Raw genomic sequence first — 22,496 nt, forward strand, 5'->3', positions numbered from 1 at the left:
CCTCATTGCGCGATACATAAAAACAAAAGAGTAAAAAGTAAAAATATCTACGCACTAAAAATACAATATGAAAAAGATTTCCCAAATTGCAAGAAGAATATCAATTTATGTACAATTTCTGACATTAGGAATTAAAATTACACCTTAAACATTGCAATACAATAAAAAAAATTACTAAATGAACCAAAATCATATATATAAGCAATTTAAATTTAAAAGACACATTGCGCAAGTCTATTGACAACCGTCAAAGCAAGTGGTAGACTGTCCCACAGTCTCGGTTCCATCTCTGGGTTAATACTTAGAGCTAAAACCACATTGCCCTTCACTCCACAGAAATACCATGATACCACTAAGCCCTAACTGCCAGCAACAAAGTTATAGCACTCCTGGAGCACTGTGTGTCGACAAAAACTCAATTAATCTACAGACCAACTTGTTTATTTTTTATTTATAATAGCTCTCCTAAATCTCATGTATCGGTTTTATTTAATGTTATACAGCCTGTCTCAAGAAGTGTGCAAGTGAAAAGCGCCCTCTTTGGCAATTAGAAAATCACCGTTGTGACGTGATGCTTACATCAACGTCAAGGGCGTAGTCTTAGCTCTCAAATGCCGTTCTGTTCAATTTGCTTGTTTTAATCTCGAGATATGCTTTCGACGTAAAATCACAATTGCGCCACTTTTACTAGGGAAGCGAGCTGTACATGTAAAATCAATGATAACTGATGTTGATGCGTCTAATGCACTCCCCCTTCGTGGCTCGTGCATTAGACGCATCATGTTTCATTGGTGAGTAAATTTCCAGGTTTCTTTCCACAGGTGTGACTAAACCCAATGGCGGAGTAGCGGATGGGGATTATGTTGATATCTGAAGAATATAACAATCTATACTAAGAAGAACATCATTGTGAATATGAGACTGATATCAAGACTGATATCAAAAAGGTAGCATTTCCTAATAAAGCACACACTATTGGCCCTACAAACATGTGGATAACTACATCTTCAATGGAGAAAATTCTTGCCACTGCTAAAGTTAAATCCGTCACATTAATGATATACTCTGCCCCAAAACAAGTGGTATTGTTTTGAATGACTTACTAACTGTAGGCATTCAATTTTTTGCACAATCACAAACGGGAGTGCATTAGACGCATCAACATCTCAGTACAAGTGCATTATTTTGTACAATTTCTCACCTGTATTCACCTGTATTCATCTGTATTCACCTGTCTTCCCGGGCTCTGATGGAGGCTATATAAAAAGCCTATAAAATGCCCACCTTAAACATCTATTACACTGCATTAAGTAATACGCATTTATTAACCTTTTTTATACACGAGAAAAAAACGTGATTTTTGCTGTTTCAATAACACGATTATCACTAAAAAAATTTGAAAATAGAACCAAATATAATGCATCAACCCGCCCGAAATATGAATCAATCCTACGCGAAGCGAACGCGTTCGAAAGCAGTGCGCGTAGTATACGGAGTGACATTATAAACAGTTTATGCACTCCGAGTATTTTTCTAACCGCTTTTCTGATTGGCTTCCTTGGTATAGGACTGTATGAAACGTTATTGTTTGTCTAGATCACAAAATAATTAAATCTGAACATATTGCAACAAGGCATTGAGTCACTGATCACATAAACATACTGACCAATAGTTTGAAACGAAGACCCTTTCATATACCCCTATATCAAACCAGCCAATACTTTTCCCAATAAAATTAGGAATGAAATGAGAGACCTGCTCTCAATATACAACTAGTAGAAAGCAGCTTAAAAGGGCATTTCGTGATCCACAGCCTCATCCCCCCAACTTTTCTCAAAAAAAGTTGAGATTTTTATACCACTGGAAGCCTCTGGTTACATAATGTTTATGTACCAAAAATGTCTTACAGATTAATTTGTTTAGCAAAAATATCGTCAAATTTGAATTTCGTTCTGGTATACCAGAACGAAATTACAACAGTGGCCTATGGAGCAGTGTAATACACATAATCATGCATAACTCGCAAACGCAAAATCGGAATCAACTGAAATTTTGGGAATGAGCTTTTTTCGTGGATATCTACTGAAAAAAAGAGGATGATAGGATCACGAAATCCTCCTTTAAGTAATGAAAACAAAGGGATAATGTCACTGCATTGACTGAAACATTAATCAAGCAGCAGGGGAGAGTTGCCGTAGAAACAGTGTCACATTCCGTGTACAATAAAGAAGAGAAAACCTAGAAGACTTTCATATCTATGTATTCCCATGATGTACCATGATATACGGAGCGTTTATTACCGTATACAAAACAAATCATTTGCATGAAACATTACAGTTGTCTTCCTGGAAACCTTGTTCTGTTTTTAATTAAAATAATTTAAAATTAGACTTCAACACTGCTTGTTTATTTCGTTTACCATGCCTATCGGGAGCGCTTCAGATCATCATATGATGCCACACTAGATTCTTTTTTCTTTCTTTCTTTTTTTTTTTTTTTTAAACTCGTGACAAAGCCTTGTTGGGAAACAAGCTTAAACAAAACCCACACATTACGCAAACCTACTCTCGTGAATGCAACATTTCGGTTCAGCTGTATCTGGTTTATCTTCACTAGAGTGCAAATATTAAGCACTGTACAACAGTCTTGAAGTGCTAATATTGAGCACATGAGTGCATAGTACTTTAGTAGAGTGATGGCGCCCTCTGTTTGTCAAAATTCACTTTAGTACGTAATCCGTATTTCAAAATTAAGGTTACTCAAGGTTTTAACATTAAGGTTAATTAAGGATAATTTATTTTTATTTTTGTTTCTCTTCAGGCTGTACAAAAATAATAATTTACCTTATTTTCTTAAATTAAAAGAACCCTTTTTAGCGTGATTTTATGTTAGTTACACTGCTGAAGTCGTGAAAGTGTTGAAAATATTATGGTAAAAACAAGAATATTCTTTTGGCCATTATTTTTACAGTATAAAATCCGTTAAGGTTATGCTACTGTTCTGTTACCCTGCTACCCTAAATCGGATCAAAACACATCATTGTGCCATAATAATTAATAATAAGCAATAATTAACAATAAGCATTTGTAATGCGCCATCAATCTAGTAGAACTATTCCGAGGCGCAGACATGAAAAACAAATAAGTACAATAAACATTAACATACTTATAAGTTAAGTACAAGTACAATTAAACATTAAAATCCATACATACATACATCAGTTATGTTTTGTATATGTTTTGTTAAATAAATAAGTCTTTAACAAGTTCTTAAAAGTCTGAAAAGAATCACAGTTTCTTATATTCAGAGGTAACAAGTTCCAAAGTGTGGGTGCAACAACAGAAAAGGCTCGATCTCCAAATGTAGATGAAGCCCGTGGAACGACAAGTAATTGTTTATCAGAAGACCGAAGTGTGCGACTCGGAATATAAGGAAGAAGAAGGTTTATTAAATACTCTGGTGCAGTGCCATTCAAAGCTTTCCAAGTTAAAATGAGTATTTTGAAGTCAATTCTCTCACGAATAGGTTATAGGTTGCCAGTGAAGATCTTTTAATATAGGTGTTATGTGATCAAATTTTCTTGTCTTTGTAAGAATACGAGCAGCAGCATTTTGTGCGAGTTGAAGTTTGCGATCAGTGATGCCAGTTAGAAGAGAATTTCCATTGTGAAGGCGTGATGTAATAAGTGCATGAATGTTGGTTGCAGCAGTTTCATCTGTTAAGATTTTTCTAATACTATTTACATTTCTAATGTGGAAGTATACAGACTGGCATATACGTTTGACATGTTGATCCATACACAAATTATCATCAAAACAATTCCTAGGTTACGGGCACTTTTTGAAGCATGGATTGTAGCGGTACCGACATGAATGGAATGATCTTGAATTTTATGCTGCTGATATTTTGAAGTCATGTTTTTTCATCGTTTAAGCGACAAAACCCGATCCAGATTTTGAGCAAATTGGGGAAAAAAATTCCTGTACAAATGAATACCGACCCAAATTTCGGAAACTTCAGGAACAAATTTTTTTTGCATTTTCTCAAATGTCAAATTATTTACAAATTTTAGTGATATTTTGGGTCATCCCCCCCCCCAAAAAAAAGAAAAAGGCCGACCGAAAACCGACCGACGCTAAAGGTCCGTCCGTAGAACAGAGTTTCTTTTTTTCGTCGCCTTAGTTTGAGCGTATTCATTGACATCCATGACTTTCTTTTTAATATACAATCTTCTGCTTGCTTGCGAGCAGAATTTTTATCATTTGGATTTTGAATTTTGCAATGGATAGGTGGGTATAAAGCAGAAGAGGTACACGATTGCATGGACCAACACCAGGAATGCGAATAAAATGCAGTGACGTCTCTGGCTTCGCATTGGTCCCCGTTTCAAGGCATTTACTAGCTTTTTCTTATGTCCGATATTTTTTTAATTAAACAAATTACTGTGCCTCTGAGTTACAGAACACATTCATAAGGCTTCTTTTAATGAGGACGTACATTTAGTACGTCAGTGACAGTGATATGTAAGCGATGCACGAGCGGGTTTCCTTTCATGTGACCAAGATAAAATTAAAATCAATCCGACCATATTATTTTAAGCAATGCAGTGAGTAACTTGGAAAGAAGAAAGCTCATAGGTTTGTAATTTAAATCCGGACAACTACTGATCAACCACCGTGTTTTACTTACCCACACGCAGATGTGTACCACAAGGATAGATTCTTGGTCTCTTAACTGAATCATTACGATGGCTGTACATGAATACGACGAGCAACCAATTAACCCTACAGACACTACAGCATATCTGATTTGTTCCATCGTACTTTTAATTATCGGTGCATTTGGAAACATGTTACTGATTATATTAGTGCTATGTGTTAAGAAGTTTCGTACAATACACAACGCGTTTATCTTTAACCTAGTCATTGCCGACAGTCTTGCGTTAATACTACTCGAAGGTTTTGGAAGTGCAAGTTTTGTACACGGAAAGAGTCCTTTGGCTAATGACGCACGCTTGTGCAAAGTTGTATCATATTTCTGCTTGTCTGCGGGTATAGGTTCCGTATGGAGCGTTGCAGCATGTGGTCTGCACATATACATTCGAGTATGCCACAAGGCTTTCTTTGAAATCATCTATACCCCTCAGATCGTAATGGTCATAATATTTTGGTTATGGACACTCTGCCCTATGATCGTGCTACCCTCTATGATGGGTTGGGGAAATCATAACCTCGACCCGCGTCTTATGCACTGCACCTACAATCCCAGCGAGTCATCTAGTTTCACCTTCTTCATGCTGACTATTGGTGTCTGGGCTCCACTCTCGATTACCATTTTCTGCTTAGCCCGCGTCGTCTTTGTTCTCCGTTCCCGATCAGCTGACCCCAGGCAGCAGGTACCGGAAATCAATGGCGCCTTGGAGAGAGAATTGCACCCGCCACCACGATATATAGTATTACAAGATGAAAGGAAGACTCTATGGTCTGTCATGGGGGTATCAATCTGTATGGTCATAACCTGGATGACGATGAGTATCATCTGGCTTCGTGACCCACGGAATTCCTTCGGTGATGCCCAGTTTCTTTTCGCAATGGTATTAGCACACTCACCAGTTTGTCTTAATGGTATTGTTTACGCCATGCTTAACAAAGACTTTCGGAATGCATATTGGACATTGTTGACATTCTGGAGGGGGTGTGAATTCGGGGAATTAGAAGTTCAAGGTACAGCCAATCAGTTGGAACTTAGAGCTGTGCCGGCGGGTAAGTAAACACATTAGATGCAGCCTACAAAATTCCTTAAACAGATCCTAAAATTCGACTGGCTTTGATCCTTTAAGTGAGACTTAAGACTCGAACTATTAACCTGGCCATATGACGAATTGGTATATCGCAATTCCCATCTCGATAACGAAATTTGTTTTTGCGGTTTGAAGCAGGTCCAAAGCGTCACTTTGGAACTACTTTATTTAAAGTGAATTAGTTTACCTCTTCTTAGTATTTGTAAAAGACCTTAATACATGCGTGATTTTTATATCAACATGATCAAGCGCTGAAAGAGCAACGAGTAAGTTGTCTTGAATTAATGCGCAAGTACATCTAGGATGGTGGGGATTGTCTACATTTTGATTCTGCATTAAAGCTTATCATATATGGTAGCCGTAAGTAAAGTATAGTCTCAAGTTAATCCTCCTCTACAGCTATCCAACTACATGTTCAAAGATATCAAGTGCCATTATGTTTTCTTCGAGTGGCACTAACTGGGACAACAGCAAAACCTCGAGTCAAAGCATGTCTCTATTAAGGTAGCTGGGGAAGGAGGACTTTAAAAAGTACTTTTAAAAAGTGGGGCCTGAAGACGGAGTGACCGGGGATTTCAGCACATCATATCAAAGCTCCCATTGGACGCCCAATTCCTTTTTTAAAGGAATCTTAATTCCGGACTGTGGTTATCTACCACCGCACCCTATGTATGTACTTGGATTATTTGCAAATATTCATACATCACCATATAGCTCGGATCAATAGTATACACAAAAATGGGTGAACTATATCGGTTTTTCACATGTTCGGGTCTAGAGATCGATAATTTTAAACATACCTAATTCTAAATGACTGTTTAAAATGTTAACATACTGATGTTTTTACACGTATTTTCTCCATTTCAGATTCCCATTCAAACTCATCTTTACACAGTAATAGCAGAAAACATGTAATGGTTCCGACCCTCCCTGGCGCCGTACCACATAGCTCAGCAAACCAACTATCTACATCTCCTTCCGTAAATACTAACTGCAGTGTGGCTATTGAGACGATTGACGGACATGACTACACCAGAAACCTGTATCATGCTATCGGCAATTTACGGCAAGAAGATACCCTGACTGAAATTGACTAAACCATGCATGTGAGGCAAATCAATACGTTTTACTATTTCGATTAGCGAAAAATGTGTATGAACAAAATAAGCTAAATTGTCATTTATATTAGGACATAAAATCTAACTTTTATAAACAAAAATGCCGCTTCTCTTTGTACTCTCTGCTAATTCACCTTTTCAATAAATCCCATCATAAGCATTTGTGGGTAGACCTGAGCGGTCGTCCGATTTGACGTCACGCCGATCATCGTTTAGCGAACATTGTTACTACGCATTTGTAAGCTGAAGTGCGCATCAGTTACGATGTGCGTATCGGCGTGACAACATCAGACGTATACCCGCAAAGGATTATAGGATTTACCGAAAAGATTAATCCTTTGACCGGAAAATTATAACGGAGAACCAAATGTCGCAGCGGTGGCCACCTTTGTTTGAGGTTGGTTCTCCTTCTCGACGTTTACCGCAAAGGAATACACTGTTCCATGTGCATATTCTAATATAAAAGTCAAAATATAATCCGACATTTTTGCGTGGCGTCAGACGTTGCATTTTCGGCTGTCCGTTGCGATTTTCTAGCTTTAGCTACGTTTAGGCGCTACACCTTGAGGTAAACAACTTGAAATATTTGGGCAAAAAATGTGATATTTTCTCTTTAAATCGCACTATTTTGTGGTAATAGAATAGAAATAAAGGGTGCAGCATTATCCTTTACACGCAAATAATGTGTCCTCGGCAGTAAAATCGTTTAAATTATTTACGTTTTTACTGCCTCGGACACATTATTTTCGTGTAAAGGATCATGCATTACCCTTTATTTCTTAATTAAGTGTGATTTTCACCTTTTCGAAACAATGAGGGCATTTTTTGGACCAGGGTGGGGGCAGTGTTGTGTTTGGCCTGGCCAAACTCCCCTTTCTTATATTGTTGTGAGTTAAAGGAGTGTTTCGTGATCCTAGCATCCTCTTTTTATGACATTTTTCAGTATATATCCACGAAAAAAGCCTATTCTCAAAATTTCAGTTGATTCCGATTTTGCGTTTGCGAGTTATGCATGATTATGTGTATTACACTGCTCCATAGACAATGCGTTGTAATTTCGTTCTGGTGCACCAGAACGAAATTCAAATTTCACGATATCTTTGCAAAACGAATTAATCTGAAAGGAATATTTTGTGCATAAACATTATGTAGCCAGAGTTTTCCAGTGATATAAAAATCTCAACTTTTTTTGAGAAAAGTGGGGGGATGAGGCTGTGGATCACGAAATGCCCCTTTAAGGAGCTATAATGGGCTATTCCTGAAAATAAGTGCACACCCCCTATAGAGGAGTAACTTTTCAATCAAAGATATGTCTGGATTTCCAAGTTTGCTTTCTGAAAGCAACTGGAATTCCAGTTGCCAATGTTACTTGAAAAAGCTTGGAAATCCAATTAAATAAAGGAAAAATCACGGAAACATCAAAAATGAAATGTCAAATTGAGGATTTCTGATTTTGAACTATTTTTTCTGTCGGATTTTTTGCCTTTGGCCGCTTTTAAAAGTCTGGATTTCCAACAATCACGACTGGACAAAAAGTCCAGAAATCCAAACTCCTCTATAGGGGGTCCCGTGCATCTATTTTCTAAAATAGCCCAATTTTAAGATCATAGAGCCACCTGGCAGAGGCTTCGTGGGCACCAGAGTAGTAACCATGGTTACAGGGATTGTTGTATATTGACACAATCCCTGGTAACTAAACTGGACCAGGTAGTTCCGATTACAATCAAAAAGCGCATGCACAAACCTGATGGCGCTTTTTGTAGTTGAGCTGTTGTCTGGTTGTATCGTACGCATGTCCAAAAGGGATGTCGCTTTTATCGCATATATTAATTTCTAATTCAACAACTCGTCCTATACCTTTGTGGATTGTGGATTCATCATCGATTAACAACGCTTGGCCAGCCAAGCGTTGTTAATCGATGATGAATCCACAATCCAGTAGCGTATACGCGAACACGCGGTTTCGCGTTAAATTCGCCATGCCTGGAACGTAGACACTCTCTTATGTTCGAGGTAGCAGCTAAACATTGCCGCTATTCTTTAGTTTTATTACAGAGAAATTATCTTGTAAGCATGTTAAGGTTGAGTGACAATGCCAAACGGACATTCCGAATTAAAGAATCATGTGAATTAGACACTCTTTATAGGTCTGTCACACTACGACGGACTGGATCAACGTACATCACCGAATACAAAAATATTTTATTCGGTGGAAAAATCACCAGTCCGGCAAAAGATTCGGTGGGATTTTGGGTCCGATTCCCGTTCGTCTCTCTATGCGTTGTGGCCGCTAATAATCCTGCAGGCGTCTTATATTCGATCGTTCAACGTCCGACAAATGACCGGATTAGGGGGTCCGATTCCCGTTCGTTTCTCTATGCGTTGTGGCCGCTAATAATCCTGCAGGCGTCTTATATTCGATCGTTCAACGTCCGACAAATGACCGGATTTGGGGTCAACGTCCGACAAATGACCGGATTTAGGGGTCCGATTCCCGTTCGTCTCTCTATGCGTTGTGGCCGCTAATAATCCTGCAGGCGTCTTATATTCAATCGTTCAACGTCCGACTAATGACCGGCGAATCCGTCGCATGTGGCACCAACAGGGACGTCCACCCTATCAGAAAAGTGGGGAGGAGAGGGTGTTTGAGAGGGTTTTGACCCCTTAGAGGCAGTGACGTAGCAAGCACTTTTTCAGAGGGTGAACAAAGTGGGGAAAGACAACTTTTAAGGGGGAAAACTTTGACGAAAATGGTCAAATATTGACTAATAAGTATACAAAAGGGCTACAAATCTTATATATCAGGGCAACCAGCGTCCGGGGGCAATAGAGGTGAGAAACCTTTAGACAATGAAGGCCCAATTGAAGCCATTTGTCATTTTTTTTGATCAATTTTAGCAATATATTATTGGGTACTATTTTAGTTTGAAACAGCCGCAAATTGGTGAAACAAAAGCCTAATTGAAGCCATTGAAAAGTTTTCACCATTATTGTATAATATAAACAATATTGTTTTAAAAATAACACGTGGATGTCCATAGCAGAAGCAAAAAGGAAGACTTGTCCATTTTTCAAAATGAAGGTCCAATTGAAGCCATTTGCATGGGGACTGTAGGGCCTATTTACATTTTTAGGCCTAGGCCTATTGTGTAAAAATTTAGTTTTAAAATGGAAAATTTGGAAAATTGTTTTTGGTGCATCATTTTTACACTATTATTGCCTTAAAAATGTCAAACAAAAAACAAAGAAGGCCCGAACTGAATTTGCAAAATTTAAAATGTTACACTGGTCCACTGACACTTAGATATAAGACTCGTAATTTCAGGTAAAGCATGCATAATATTGATAATGTTAAAGTCAGTAATAGACCTAAGTCCGTCTTAAATACTGACTTTGGTGACAAAATGTCACGGGCCCTACATATCGACGGGCCGGCAGTAATTTTCACAGGCTTTTGGGCCAAGGACCCACCTTTAAGCACTGCCTATAATAATCACAGGCCTATACTCATGTACTTAGGCTTACTGCTATCCTGGGCCTACTCAATACCGTACAATTTAACCTTTTCCTTTTCTTTTTTCTTTCTTGTCAATCACTAAAACTGGTAGGAATTTGATATCGCGTCCTCTACCCTTCAGAAAGTGCCCCTCCCCCAATACTACTTACATGCATGGACCTACTTATTACGTGCAATTTAACTTTTTCTCTTCTCTGTTCAATTTTTCTCACTTTCTTTTTTTTTTCTCTCTCCGTTCCCCCTTTTTTCTACTTTCAGTCAGTCACTACTAAAACTACTGCGGGAATTTGATATTGCGTCCCACACCCTTCAGAAAGAGCCCCCCCCATGATCGATGCACATGTTCGCCATAGGCCTACATCCGGCACAAAAACCTGCGAAACCTCCCAAACACCTGCGGTATAAACGAAAGAATAACGAACAAACCAATCGAATATATACAGGATCGTACGAACACACATCGGACAACTTCCGAACATGTGTATCGGCACACTCCGTTTCAAGTTTTGTGCATGCACAAAACTTGAAACGTATTGTCGACGGACTAAACAAACATCACCTAACACGAAACGCATTTGGCGGATAATAGCAGGACATATGAAGAACATAAAACGAACATTGACGAACACTAACGGATTTGCTAAAATACCGTCCGTTTCTTGTACGGAAGACCGATCCGGTGTAGTGTGACACTAAGATGGACTGGGTCAACGTACATCACACCGAATATTTGGGGGGTGAAGGCCTCACAGGAACGTGTTTGCAACGAACACGGGCCGAGTGCCACGAACAAAGAACGAACATGAACGAAAGGAGAGCGAACAAACTCCGGCAATATGCAGCACCATACGAACACACATCGGATAAATACCGAACATGTGTATTCGGTACACTCCGTTTCAAGTTTTGTGCATGCACAAACTTGCCGACAGACTTAACGAACATCACCTAACACGAAACGCATTTGGCGGATGATAGCAGGACATAAAAAGAACATAAAACGATCATTGACGAACAACAACGGATTTACTAAAATACCATCCGTTTCTTGTACGGAAGACCTATTCGGTGTAGTGTGACAGAACCATTAGCTTGTTCTCGTTGTTGAAAGGATTCAACCACGTTTCACCGTTATTCATCACCGATTAACAACTCGCGTCCGGCGCGTCTGTGTGGTTTACTTCGCGAGGGCAGCTTAGTAAATCACGCAGACGACGCGTACGCGTAGTTGTTAATCAGTGATGAACAACGGTGAAATATAATTAAATCCCTAAGTATTACGTGTAGCCTATTGCATATCCAGCATAATAAAGGGATTCCAACAAGTGTACTGAATCTAACACGCTCGAACCTCTATAACTCCTTGATTCGATTGTGTATCTCTTCCAGCCTCTCCCCTACGCTACCGAAGGGTACCCAACAGTATGTACAATATAATTGTCAAATTGACTTGTGTATGGTATGTGTAAAATTGTGTAGGATATGTGTATGGTTGTGCAAAATTGTGTAGGATGTGTGCAATATTATGTGTGGTATCAAAATGTCTACGACTAAGTATCTCATAGGCCAGCAGGTTATAATCGGGGGTATAATTCGATGCTCGCGCCTGATTTGGTGTTGCGTCAGGCGTCGCGTTCCGATGAGTAGAACATTATATTATATTATTAGGCCCGGTTCATACTTTTTATTCGACAAACGTCGAATATTCGTTGCAACAAGTTTTCGTATTTAACAATTTCCATTCTCTCTGCAGTCAGATTTATCATCTAAGGAATGTTTGGTGACGTAAAATCGATGATATATTTCAAATATAATTGATTTTTGAATAAGGCGTACTTGGTGCATTTAATATTCGTCATCAAAGAATGAATAAATATTAATTAGGTCTTAATTGGTCTAATTCTTAAATTCCATAAATTCTAGATTATTAAGCTTTTAAATAAACATCTACCAAAGAATTTATTTTTGCGCATTATGATACCTCATTTGTTGCAATGTTCCCAATATTATGTTGCATCGTACATTGTAATGAAAGTAACCCAAGATTTGAAAGTTGCAGCAAAATTGTATTGCCTTGTATCAGTATCTATTGATGGATATCTGTTTAGCTCTCACTGGATTAACCTTCTTTTTTTTGTTTCACGCATTTAGAGGGGATTAAAACATGTGATAATCAATAACAATTGGGCTATTCCAGAAAATAGATGCACACCCCCTATATTGGCGTTCGGATTTCCGGACTTTTTGTCCAGTCGTGACTGTTGGAAATCCAGACTTTTAAAGAGCCCAAAGGCAAGGATTTCTTTTAGAATACCCTACCACTGTAAATTTTCAATGGGAGTCTTTTATGAACGACCCATACACATACACTGTGAATGTAAAAAATGGTAGGGTATTCTAAAAGATAGCCCGGATTTCCAAGTCTGCTTTCTGAAAACGACTGGAATTCCAGTTGCCGTTGTCACTTGATAAAAGCTTGGAAATCCAATTAAATGAAGGAAAAATCACGGCAATCTCCAAAATAAGCTGTCAAATCAAGGATTTCTGATTTTAAACTGTTTTTCTGCCGGATTTTATTGCCTTTGGCTATGGGTCGTTCATAAAAGACTCCCATTGAAAATCTACAGTGGTAGGGTATTCTAAAAGAAATCCGAAATCCGAACATTTCTTTGATTGAAAAGTTACTCCTCTATAGGGGTGTGCACTTATTTTCTGGACTGGAATAACCCATTGTCATTATCCTCATCAGTGGGCACTATTCACATAATATCAAATTAAACATAACGATTTCAATATCATATTCTGACCAACAAGGTCCTACAAATGTCCTATCATTGCCAGTTTTCCTTTCAGTGGTAAAGTTAGATTCAAAAGTAACTGATTGGGAGGTGTTCTGTCCGTGTTCATAAACATCGACTGCATAGCTGCATATCCCAAAATTGGCCATAATATCCATTATTTAACATGTTTAAAGGGGGTAATTTCTTTTTGGTAGATATTTAGATCTTAATGTGTATTTCGTCATGTTCATGATTATTATTTTTTATTTATAATGAAAATTGGAAAATATCAAACATGGGCTTTTTCTGTGACGCTATATGAAAATTCAGCCCATTGTAAACGTGGATAAAACTTTCTGCAATTTAATGTTAAAATCGCCATTAGATTAAGATTATAATTATTATCAATTTATAGACTGCAGTGTAACTAAATAATGTTCGTAAAGGCGGGATAGTAAGTTCTTTAACTGTATACTATAGAACATAGCTCAGCATTAAATTTAGATACTGATCATGTGTGAGCACATCAACATGATAACATGTTATAATTGCTTTGCTTTGCTTTGCCAAGCTAAGGTCCATATACTCTGTGGTGGATGATCCGTTATAAAATGACATGCCCTTAGTGGCTGTGCAATAATTATGAGCCCTAGGGAGGGTAATATTGGGGGGAAAAGATTTTTTGGCATGCCGAGGGGAGGGGGAAAACTGTTTTGGCACACATTTACGGGGCACCTTTTAAACAAAACGCTCTAAAAAGGTACAGAAACGTTCAGATATGGAACGTTTCCTGATCCTGCTCGCATCATAGACCATTTTATGGTTTGCAAATTGGGAACCCATAAATTTGGCATGTGCAGGGGGAGGGAAGATTTTTTGGCATACCGTAAGAGGGTAAAGCAATTGTTGGCAGGCAGAAAGTGGGGGAAGCAATTTTTGGCACCCCATTTGGAAATTATACCCCCTGGCTCATAATTATTGCACACCGAATTAGCCTAAATCCTACTTCTTAGAGGTGCGATGTTTTGAGCATTGTCACCGTTTCATCCAAGTGTCCATAGTACTGTTACCAGTTGGGTCTTTCATGCGATGTGCTATGATCTCATGTATTGATTTAGAGCTTTGGTAGCGAAAATCTGGTTTGGTTGAAAGAATAACGTCTTGTATAAGCTCGGCAATATCCTGAGGTGATTGCATGCCCAAACCTGCTACAACATCTGGGTCTGATGTCAACATCTTAACGACAATGTCGCGGTTATCCTCCTCTGGTATTTTGGATGCGATTGCTTTCCAAAAGGAATTTAGATCTGAATCACTAAATTGCTGGGCCATAACAGTTGAAACATAACCTGGTTCTATAATAGACACCCTGCAAAGAATACATTGTATGAAATAATTAATTATTTATTTATTTTGTTCATTTGGCAACAAACATCAAAAGTAGAAAATAACATAAAGGAGGCCTCCTGAGCTGCCAGGGAGCACTGAAAAACACAGGAAAGCATTGTCTTATCTGTGTTAATACGGATGTCATTGTTGATGTGCTTGTTGATTTTGATAGTGTCCAACATTTAAAAAATAACCAATTAATTAAGAAATAAAGTCTACAATAAAGTATCCTTACACCCAATGATGTGACTGAGGCAGTAAAAACGCAGTCGAACCCATTATTTCAACGTTTTTACTGCCAAGGACACGTTATTTGAGTGTAGAGTATAATTTCTATTCTATTACCACAAAATAGTGCGATTACCACAAAATAGTGCGATTTTTTTCTATTTCCACAAAATAGTGCGATTTAAAGAGAAAATATCACTTTTTGTCCAAATACTAGTTGTTTACATCAAGGTGGAGCGCGGTAAGTGATAGCGGGTTTTTTAGAAGTAATATGCTAATGTTCAGCTTCCGTTTTTGGAAAGTACATGTAGTAATGTTGATTTGATAAAATTTGTCTACCTAGGCTATACTTACCAAACATTAAATTTACGTAACGGCGGTGCAATAGATTCACTGAAGCCTTCCAATGCAAACTTTGATGAAGTGTATTGTGCAAGTACTGGCTGAGCTGAGTTTGAATCATAAAAAACAAAACTATATAAATACCTTGAACTTAAATGTGTTTGTGAGTTGCGCGTTATCCAATACAGGCGGAGAAAAAAAGAAGTAAACTCATGTTTGAGGGGCTGTAACTAGAGATCTGTAAGGAATCTGCTAAAAATGAAAATATCATTGAAAAGAACAAATTCTACACGTCACAATAAAGAATGAATTGTTGCAATTGCTTACAGCAAACTCAAGTTATACTCATTTGAATACAACCACCCATTTTTGAAGCTGCACACGGTTTCACTTCCCAAGTACCTATTATATAGATTGGTAAGGCGCAATATTCAAATGCAAACAGTAAAGTTACGGGGCAGGTGTGGTTTCTATCAATAATTCCTACATGTTAAAAGATTCTTTTCAATATGAACTTTACCTCATTGCACTACATTATAATTTTCTAAAGCTACCAAGATTCATATTATGGATGCTCTGGTTTTCCCGATTGCCTTGTATGGCTGTGAAACGTGGGCGGTTGGAATGACAGATAAGAAAAAGATCATGGCGTTTGAAATGTGGTGCTGGCGGAAGATGCTGAGAATATCTTGGAAAGAACATAAGACCAACGAATTTGTAAGAAACCAAATTGGAGACCATGCTTCCGTGTCCCAGAAAATAGATCGTTTTAAACTGGCGTATTTTGGCCACATTTCTAGAAGAGATGGTGACAGCATTGAGAAGATAATTATGCAAGGTCACATAGAAGGCAGTCGTAGAAGAGGTAGACAGAAGCTTAGATGGACTCAAATGGAATTAAACAATTAACAGGCCTTTCTCTCGTCGCAGCCCACCGTCTGGCTCAAGACAGAAGCTGCTGGAATACCATCATCAACAGGGTCACAAAGGGTCAGTCATGACCCATAGGACCACGACGACTACATTATAATGAAATGGGCCAAATGACAACATGGCACCACAATTTACCGGACGTTTTTGTCGACGAAGTATCATGAAACTAAGAGTCCTACTGAAGTTCAGCGTCTTTTCGTCCCCAATTTCCCACAGCTAATCGAATTCCATGTAAGGGAGCAGTATATAAGAATGTGCACAAGCTCAATGTGCATGGGACACTAAGGGACAGACAGCCGGAAGCTTCAGGCAGACCACGAACTGCCAGATTACAAGTGAACATGGCTATAGAGTTAGACATGCGTTACAGTAAGACCCAAAGATCAGCTCAAGACGCAATCCTTCCCAACATTCTCCAATCAAGCTTCTGTCGGATCTGTCGTAAACACTTGGTATTGGTATTCCTACAACCCTACAAACTACAGAACTTTCATGGACTTTGTTGAATATTTATTAAAAAGCAAAATTTGTCATTTCAACTATAAATCCTGTTAGAACTTTGCTGATTCGTCGAAATTGAAATGGATGAAAATCAATCAGCCGTGTGCAGCTACAAAAATGGGTGGTTGTATTCAAATGAGTATAACTTTAGTTTGCTGTAAGCAATTGCAACAATTCATTTTTTATTTAGACGTGTAGAATTTGTTCTTTTCAATGATATTTTCATTTTAGCAGATTCCTTACAGATCTCTAGTTACAGCCCTTCAAACATGGTGCTCTTTGCAATGATATTTTCATTTATAGCAGAGTCCTTACAGATCTCTAGTTACAGCCCCTTAAACATAAGTTTACTTCTTTTTGACTCAGCCTGTATGTCCAAGTTGAAGATAATCGAGCGACATATACCGGGACATATAGGCCTTTTTCCCTCTTTCCCATCATGCACTATTCCAGGGGGGTATGAGTGTCGCAAAATACATCATCTCCCCGGGGGAGTACAGGGTTATGTTCATCACATTCTGGAATACGGACATTTCGACTGGTGCCTTCATCACAAAAAAGGAATCCCCGATAATGATGATAATGGCGCCACGGTCACTAATACCTTTCGGGGGCAAAAAACAACATTTCTATGCCTTATGGACATGGTGTATTCACCCAAAAAAGTTTCCTGTTATTGAAACCTAACTTTGCATACATTTTATAGACCTAATGGTGAAAAACTGATGACGGGACACGCAGTGATATTTTACCGGCGTCCGTTTCACTTTTTTTCGGAGTTGAAAATAAAACGAACACAAAATCTCTTACACAGATGTTCTGCATCGCTCCGTAACTGCATCACTCGTGTATTCAATAATTGCATAATTAGTAACATCGATGGCCTTTACGATAATCGGCATATATGGAATCAGTATGCCCATATTAAGACAAAATAATTGCAACGGCCTGGCAAAGACCATCGGATGCACACGATCTATGAGGTTGATGAACTACGTCATACCCCCCTGGAATAGTGCATTGTGGGATAGAGGGAAAAAGGTCTATAAAATGGTCAGAAGATTTTTTCCGTCTCAAGTTCGGATTCTAGATACCAGATAAACAGCTACAACACGACATCACACCTTTATAACGTTATGTGACAGACAATGCGAGACAAACGAAATTCTTAGTCAGTGGGAGTGGTCTATTAGTAGACACATAATCTGATTGGACAATCGCATGATTTTGGGTGTCGTCTATCAGGCGGTAGACGACCCCACGTCATCATGAGTGTTGATAACGCGTAACACGCTCATAGAGGTGCGCGTATGTATCGCGTTGTATGCGTAGACGCAGTGCGGAATACTCGCACGCGCTAGCAGAACGCGCAACAAAAGATGTGAAGTTGTAAACAAGTTTCGTTCATTTTAGAAAAGGGGAGTTTTATGACGGTAACTTAATTTTTCCTTTAAAAATATTTTACAGTTATTAAAATAATATTTAGCTGACTAAGAATGAGAATAAACGATAGGAATTTTTATTTTGCCTATCCTCTACCTATGATAGACGACAGGCAGGTCCAATATTTTTATCGTAGTGGATACCGGCTGCGCCGGCATCCACTACTCAAAATATTGGACCTGCCTGTCGTCTATCACTGGTAGAGGATAGGCAAAATAAAAATTCTATCGTTTATTCTCTAATTATGGTGTATAATTATTATACAATATTTAAATAAAAGATGCTTTAGCACTATCTGGTCTTATTTTATGTTACATTCTTCTACCTTTTATTCCAATCAAACTAGACATCTGCAGAATTTTGCCACTTCGTTTTTCTTTCATGTAAGGCACTACAGCCCTCGTCATCCTGACGCACCCAAAATAGTTAACTTCCATGACGTCATAAAAGTTTTCCATCGGAGCAATCTGCCACCAGTCAACGCTTTGTAACCCTGCATTATTGACTGAAACAAACCGAGAATTGACAAGAATAGTAGTAAGGGTTGTGCAATGATTATAAGCCCCCCCCCACCCCCGGAGTAAAATTCCCAAACGGCTCGCTGCAAATCGCCCCCTTACCCGCCAAATATCACCCCCCCCTTCAGCATGCCCACAAAATCTTCCCCCTCCCCCTATGCACATGCCAACATTTTGGGATCCCAATTTGCGAACCTTATGTGGTCTATATACATGTTGCGATCACAGTGAGCGGGAAAATTATTTATGCGTTTCCGTACTGTTTTCCGAAACCCTTTTAGAGTGTTTTATTTAAAAGGCGCACCATGAATGTGTGCCAAAATCCTTCCCCCCCCCTCAGCTTGCCAAAATTGCTTGCCCACCCCCTCCCCCTTCGGCTCGCCAAAATCCCCCCCCCCCCATTTTACCCTCCTACCGAGGCTCATAATTATAGCACAGCCCCTAAATGAAATGAACTTTTTACGCGTTTGTGTACAGCCTTTATATGATATAAATGAATCTAAAAAAGGAAATCCGAAGTTTACTTTCTCTATAGTTCTTGTAAGAAATTTTTAAAAAGAACCACTAACCACGAAATGTGGATATCCAACAAGCTTAAACTATAAATTAGCCCCGAAAGAGGCCAGGGCTTGAAGAATTGAGGATATTATGGGGTAAAAAGTAATTTTTTTAAAGTAGGGTTACTGTTTAGCGTTTATGGTTTAGATTAGGGTTAGGGTTTAGGGTTAGGGTTCATCTCATTTCTGCTCACTCAGTGCACTCATAGAAATTGTTCGTTGGCATTACTCAGTAAGTTGATGTAAGTCGTTGCGTCAACTTTCCGAGTAATGCCAACGCGTACAATTTTGAGTAACGCTGACTCGATATCATTATATTCGTCGCACTCATTTGCACTTACTTTATTGAGTTGTTACAACTCAGAAAATGAAACTAGCCTCACATAATTTTCTAGAGGTGTGCTATAGTATACAAAAATTTGCACTGATTACAAAAATAAATATTTGAATACTGCTAATTGTACAGAAAATGATCCAATTACGTGAAGTAACAAAGTACCAAATTGCAATAATTCAAAACAATAAGTACCAGTAACTTAATATGAACGAGTTACATCAACTTACATGTTGAGTTACAATAACTCAACTAATTGGTTCTTTGAACCTTGTTTATGTTTCTAAGTTCCCTGAACTTGAATTCAGAAGTTGGCATTACTTAAAAAGTTGACGCAACGACTTACATCAAAAAGTAATGCCAACAAAGTTGATTAGCCTTTTGACGGAACTTTTTGAGCTTTTTCAGCATTTTTTAAGTTCGGATAACTAAAATGAATTTTGTTTTGGCAATTTTTACACTATTTTTGAGTTGTCCAAACTTACTCCTTTTGAATTGCGCCAACAAGGCGAACAAGTCATTTCTATGAGTGTGCGGTTAGTTTGGTAGGAAATCCACAGGCGGCATAGGAAGCGCAACACGTGACGTACGAGGCTGGCGAAGATACAGGGCTGACAGCCCCATTCAAAATACACGGTTAGCAATTACAAATGGAAAATTAACATACTTGCAGTGTGGTACATTGTCGTACCCCGACGGTTTTAGAGTAAGATAATTTTGCTTTAACACCACATAACAAATTTAGAATTGTTTGTGACGATTTCATGATTATGTGTTAATCCAATGGCGACCTTAATATTGGCGATATCGCTTCCATCACCGCCTGGAAATCCACACGGTCAGCCAAGAAGGTGTGCACTTGTATCAATTTGCCATAGGGCCTATCCTTAACTGTGGAAGAAACCTTTATGGGGTGTTTTAGTTTCAATGAATGTGGTGAATATTCTAAAGCTTTATCCAAGTCCAAGAGAACCAATTAACTCAACTCATTCATGTGGATCCCAATTATATTGCCTTTCTTCTCAAATGAACATATCGTTTTTGATACAATAGATCTTTTTGATAGATGACCATGCTGTTGCAGAAAAATTTAATAAACAATTTATACTAGCCATGGTCAAAAGTCACGCTTTCTATATTTGGCTTTGGTCTTGGACAACAGCTGGTACTGAACATACACACAAGCCCAAGGGGCGGGTGCCACAAATTTTAATCTACTCAATATTTAATACGAATTATTTTGATCATTTTTTCAATCAATTTGTTAAAGAAGCTACCCACCTAAAACGTCAATCTTTCCTTCTTTATCGACAATTTCCTTCACAGTTTTGTCGATAGTATCCTGTTTAGTAACATCCAATTCCAGAATAAAGAGTGTATCATCAAAAGCTTTTCCTGCCTGAGTCTTCAAATCTTCCTGGTTGGTAGCCATACTACGCATAGTAGCATACACCTTAAATCGACGTTGTGGATCTTTAGCGAGGTACAGCGCTGTTTCTAGACCTATTCCTCTAGAACAACCGGTGATCAACACAACTTGAGATGCCATTTTTCATCTGAAGTTGAACATTCAAATTTTGCTTCAATTGCTATAAAAGAAAACAGGCAACTGTGACAGTGCGTATTTTGTGTTTCTATAATGTCACAATCCCGGGTCACATGCATCTAAAATATAACGAGTTGTATGAGCAGATTATATAAAATTGCACTCAAATTATATTACCTTGCGCCTGCACTAGTACGGCAACCTTCGTGACCTTATTCAAAACAAATGCCAGTAAACAGTGGTTCAAAAGTTTATCTTGACCTGTTTTATTGTGTATAAAAGGGAGTGTTTATAAACACACGTTTTACAAAAAAGGTTTAAATGCAGTGGCGTATTAAACCAGTGGGGGGGGGGGGCAAGCTTCCCCCCCCCCCCGAACACTAAAAACTGGGAAGAAGAGCAAAAAATTGGGAAGGGTGAAAAGGGGGGAAGGAGAGAAAAAGAGGGAAGAAAAAAGAGGGAAGAAAAGGGGAAAGAAGAGAAAAAAGATGGAAGAAAAAAGGGGAAGGAGAAGAAAAAGGGAAAAAGAGGGAAGAAGAGAAAGGGAAAGAAGAAAGAGAGGGAAGAAAAAAGGGGACGGGAGAAGAGAAAAGGGGAAGGGAGAAAGGAGAAAGAAAGAGGGAAGAAGATCTATACTATATACTACTTTCATTGTGAAATTTGTACTATGAAACACTGATTTTTAGCTTCTAATATGCCAAAAACCAGGAGCTTCAGGGGGCTCCCTTGACCCACCCGGGCTTTGCCCCTGGACCCCACCCGTTTAACGCTACGCGGCAAGCCGCTCGCACATAAATACTACAACTTTTGATCAGAAATTGGGAAATTTTTCAATCTTGCCCCTTGCCCCCCGGAAGCTCAGGTCTGGTTTACGCCCCTGTTTAAATGTCGGGTTATAATATAAAGGGTGTAAAAACGTTTTACTAACATTTATAAAACTTTGAAAACGGAAAACATCCTAAACACCGTTTCTATATTACGCCCTAAAATTTAAAAAGGTGAAGGAAAACGTTAGGAACACGTTAAAATATGCAAAATTTCCTGCTCGCTGCGCTCGCATTATATGATAAGATAATTTAAGGTTTTAAATTCGGGTTCCACAAAATCTTGCATGTACGTGTAATGGGAGAGAGCAAAGATTCCGAGGTAGGAATTATTTGTTTTTGTGTTTGGATCAAAAGTTTAAATCTCCTACGCACGCTTTTCCGCGCATTTTCACCATGAAAATAATGTTTTGGAAGCCCGAATAAGGCAAAATTCTAATTAATCCATCTAAAAATCTAATTATTGTTTTTAATTTGGCCCTTCTTTAATATTTTATCGAGGGGCAGCGCTACATACCCCCTGTCAGACACAGCTTGATTCAAATAATAATTTTATTGTGTATTTGTTTGTTTTTTCTTAATTAATATTGTAGTTTATATTAATATAAAGATTGCACGTGTGCTTGTCCCCAGCAAAAATCCCAGTACACCACTGTTTATAGATAA

At 38.5% G+C, this 22,496-nt stretch overlaps 2 protein-coding genes across 2 annotated transcripts; one reads left to right on the plus strand and one right to left on the minus strand.

Moving 5' to 3' along the window:
* The first annotated feature begins 4,747 nt into the window (after positions 1 to 4,747).
* Positions 4,748 to 6,897, plus strand: LOC140150215 (melatonin receptor type 1B-B-like). The gene is made up of 2 exons (XM_072172221.1): positions 4,748 to 5,762; positions 6,668 to 6,897. The coding sequence occupies exons 1-2, from the start codon at positions 4,748 to 4,750 to the stop codon at positions 6,895 to 6,897; spliced, it is 1,245 nt and encodes a 414-aa protein (XP_072028322.1).
* A 6,711-nt stretch (positions 6,898 to 13,608) lies between these two features.
* On the minus strand, positions 13,609 to 21,135 carry LOC140150938 (retinol dehydrogenase 8-like). The gene is made up of 4 exons (XM_072173095.1): positions 20,742 to 21,135; positions 18,377 to 18,556; positions 15,187 to 15,280; positions 13,609 to 14,584 (listed from the first exon to the last, which is right to left on the minus strand). The coding sequence occupies exons 1-4, from the start codon at positions 21,007 to 21,009 to the stop codon at positions 14,251 to 14,253; spliced, it is 876 nt and encodes a 291-aa protein (XP_072029196.1). The 5' UTR covers positions 21,010 to 21,135; the 3' UTR covers positions 13,609 to 14,250.
* Positions 21,136 to 22,496: the final 1,361 nt, after the last annotated feature.

This window comes from Amphiura filiformis, chromosome 4 (assembly GCF_039555335.1).
Source record: "Amphiura filiformis chromosome 4, Afil_fr2py, whole genome shotgun sequence".
Lineage (NCBI taxonomy): Eukaryota > Metazoa > Echinodermata > Ophiuroidea > Amphilepidida > Amphiuridae > Amphiura > Amphiura filiformis.

Excerpts from the sequence above, each read along its gene's own strand:
- LOC140150215 (XM_072172221.1), top strand. The coding sequence starts at position 4,748 with ATGGCTGTACATGAATACGACGAGCAACCAATTAACCCTACAGACACT. Across the intron at positions 5,763-6,667 it reads ACTTAGAGCTGTGCCGGCGG|ATTCCCATTCAAACTCATCT; the intron begins GTAAGTAAACAC and ends TCTCCATTTCAG.
- LOC140150938 (XM_072173095.1), bottom strand. The coding sequence starts at position 21,009 with ATGGCATCTCAAGTTGTGTTGATCACCGGTTGTTCTAGAGGAATAGGT. Across the intron at positions 15,281-18,376 it reads TAGTTTGATTGGAATAAAAG|CTCAGCCAGTACTTGCACAA; the intron begins GTAGAAGAATGT and ends ATTCAAACTCAG. Across the intron at positions 14,585-15,186 it reads TTACGTAAATTTAATGTTTG|GGTGTCTATTATAGAACCAG; the intron begins GTAAGTATAGCC and ends TATTCTTTGCAG.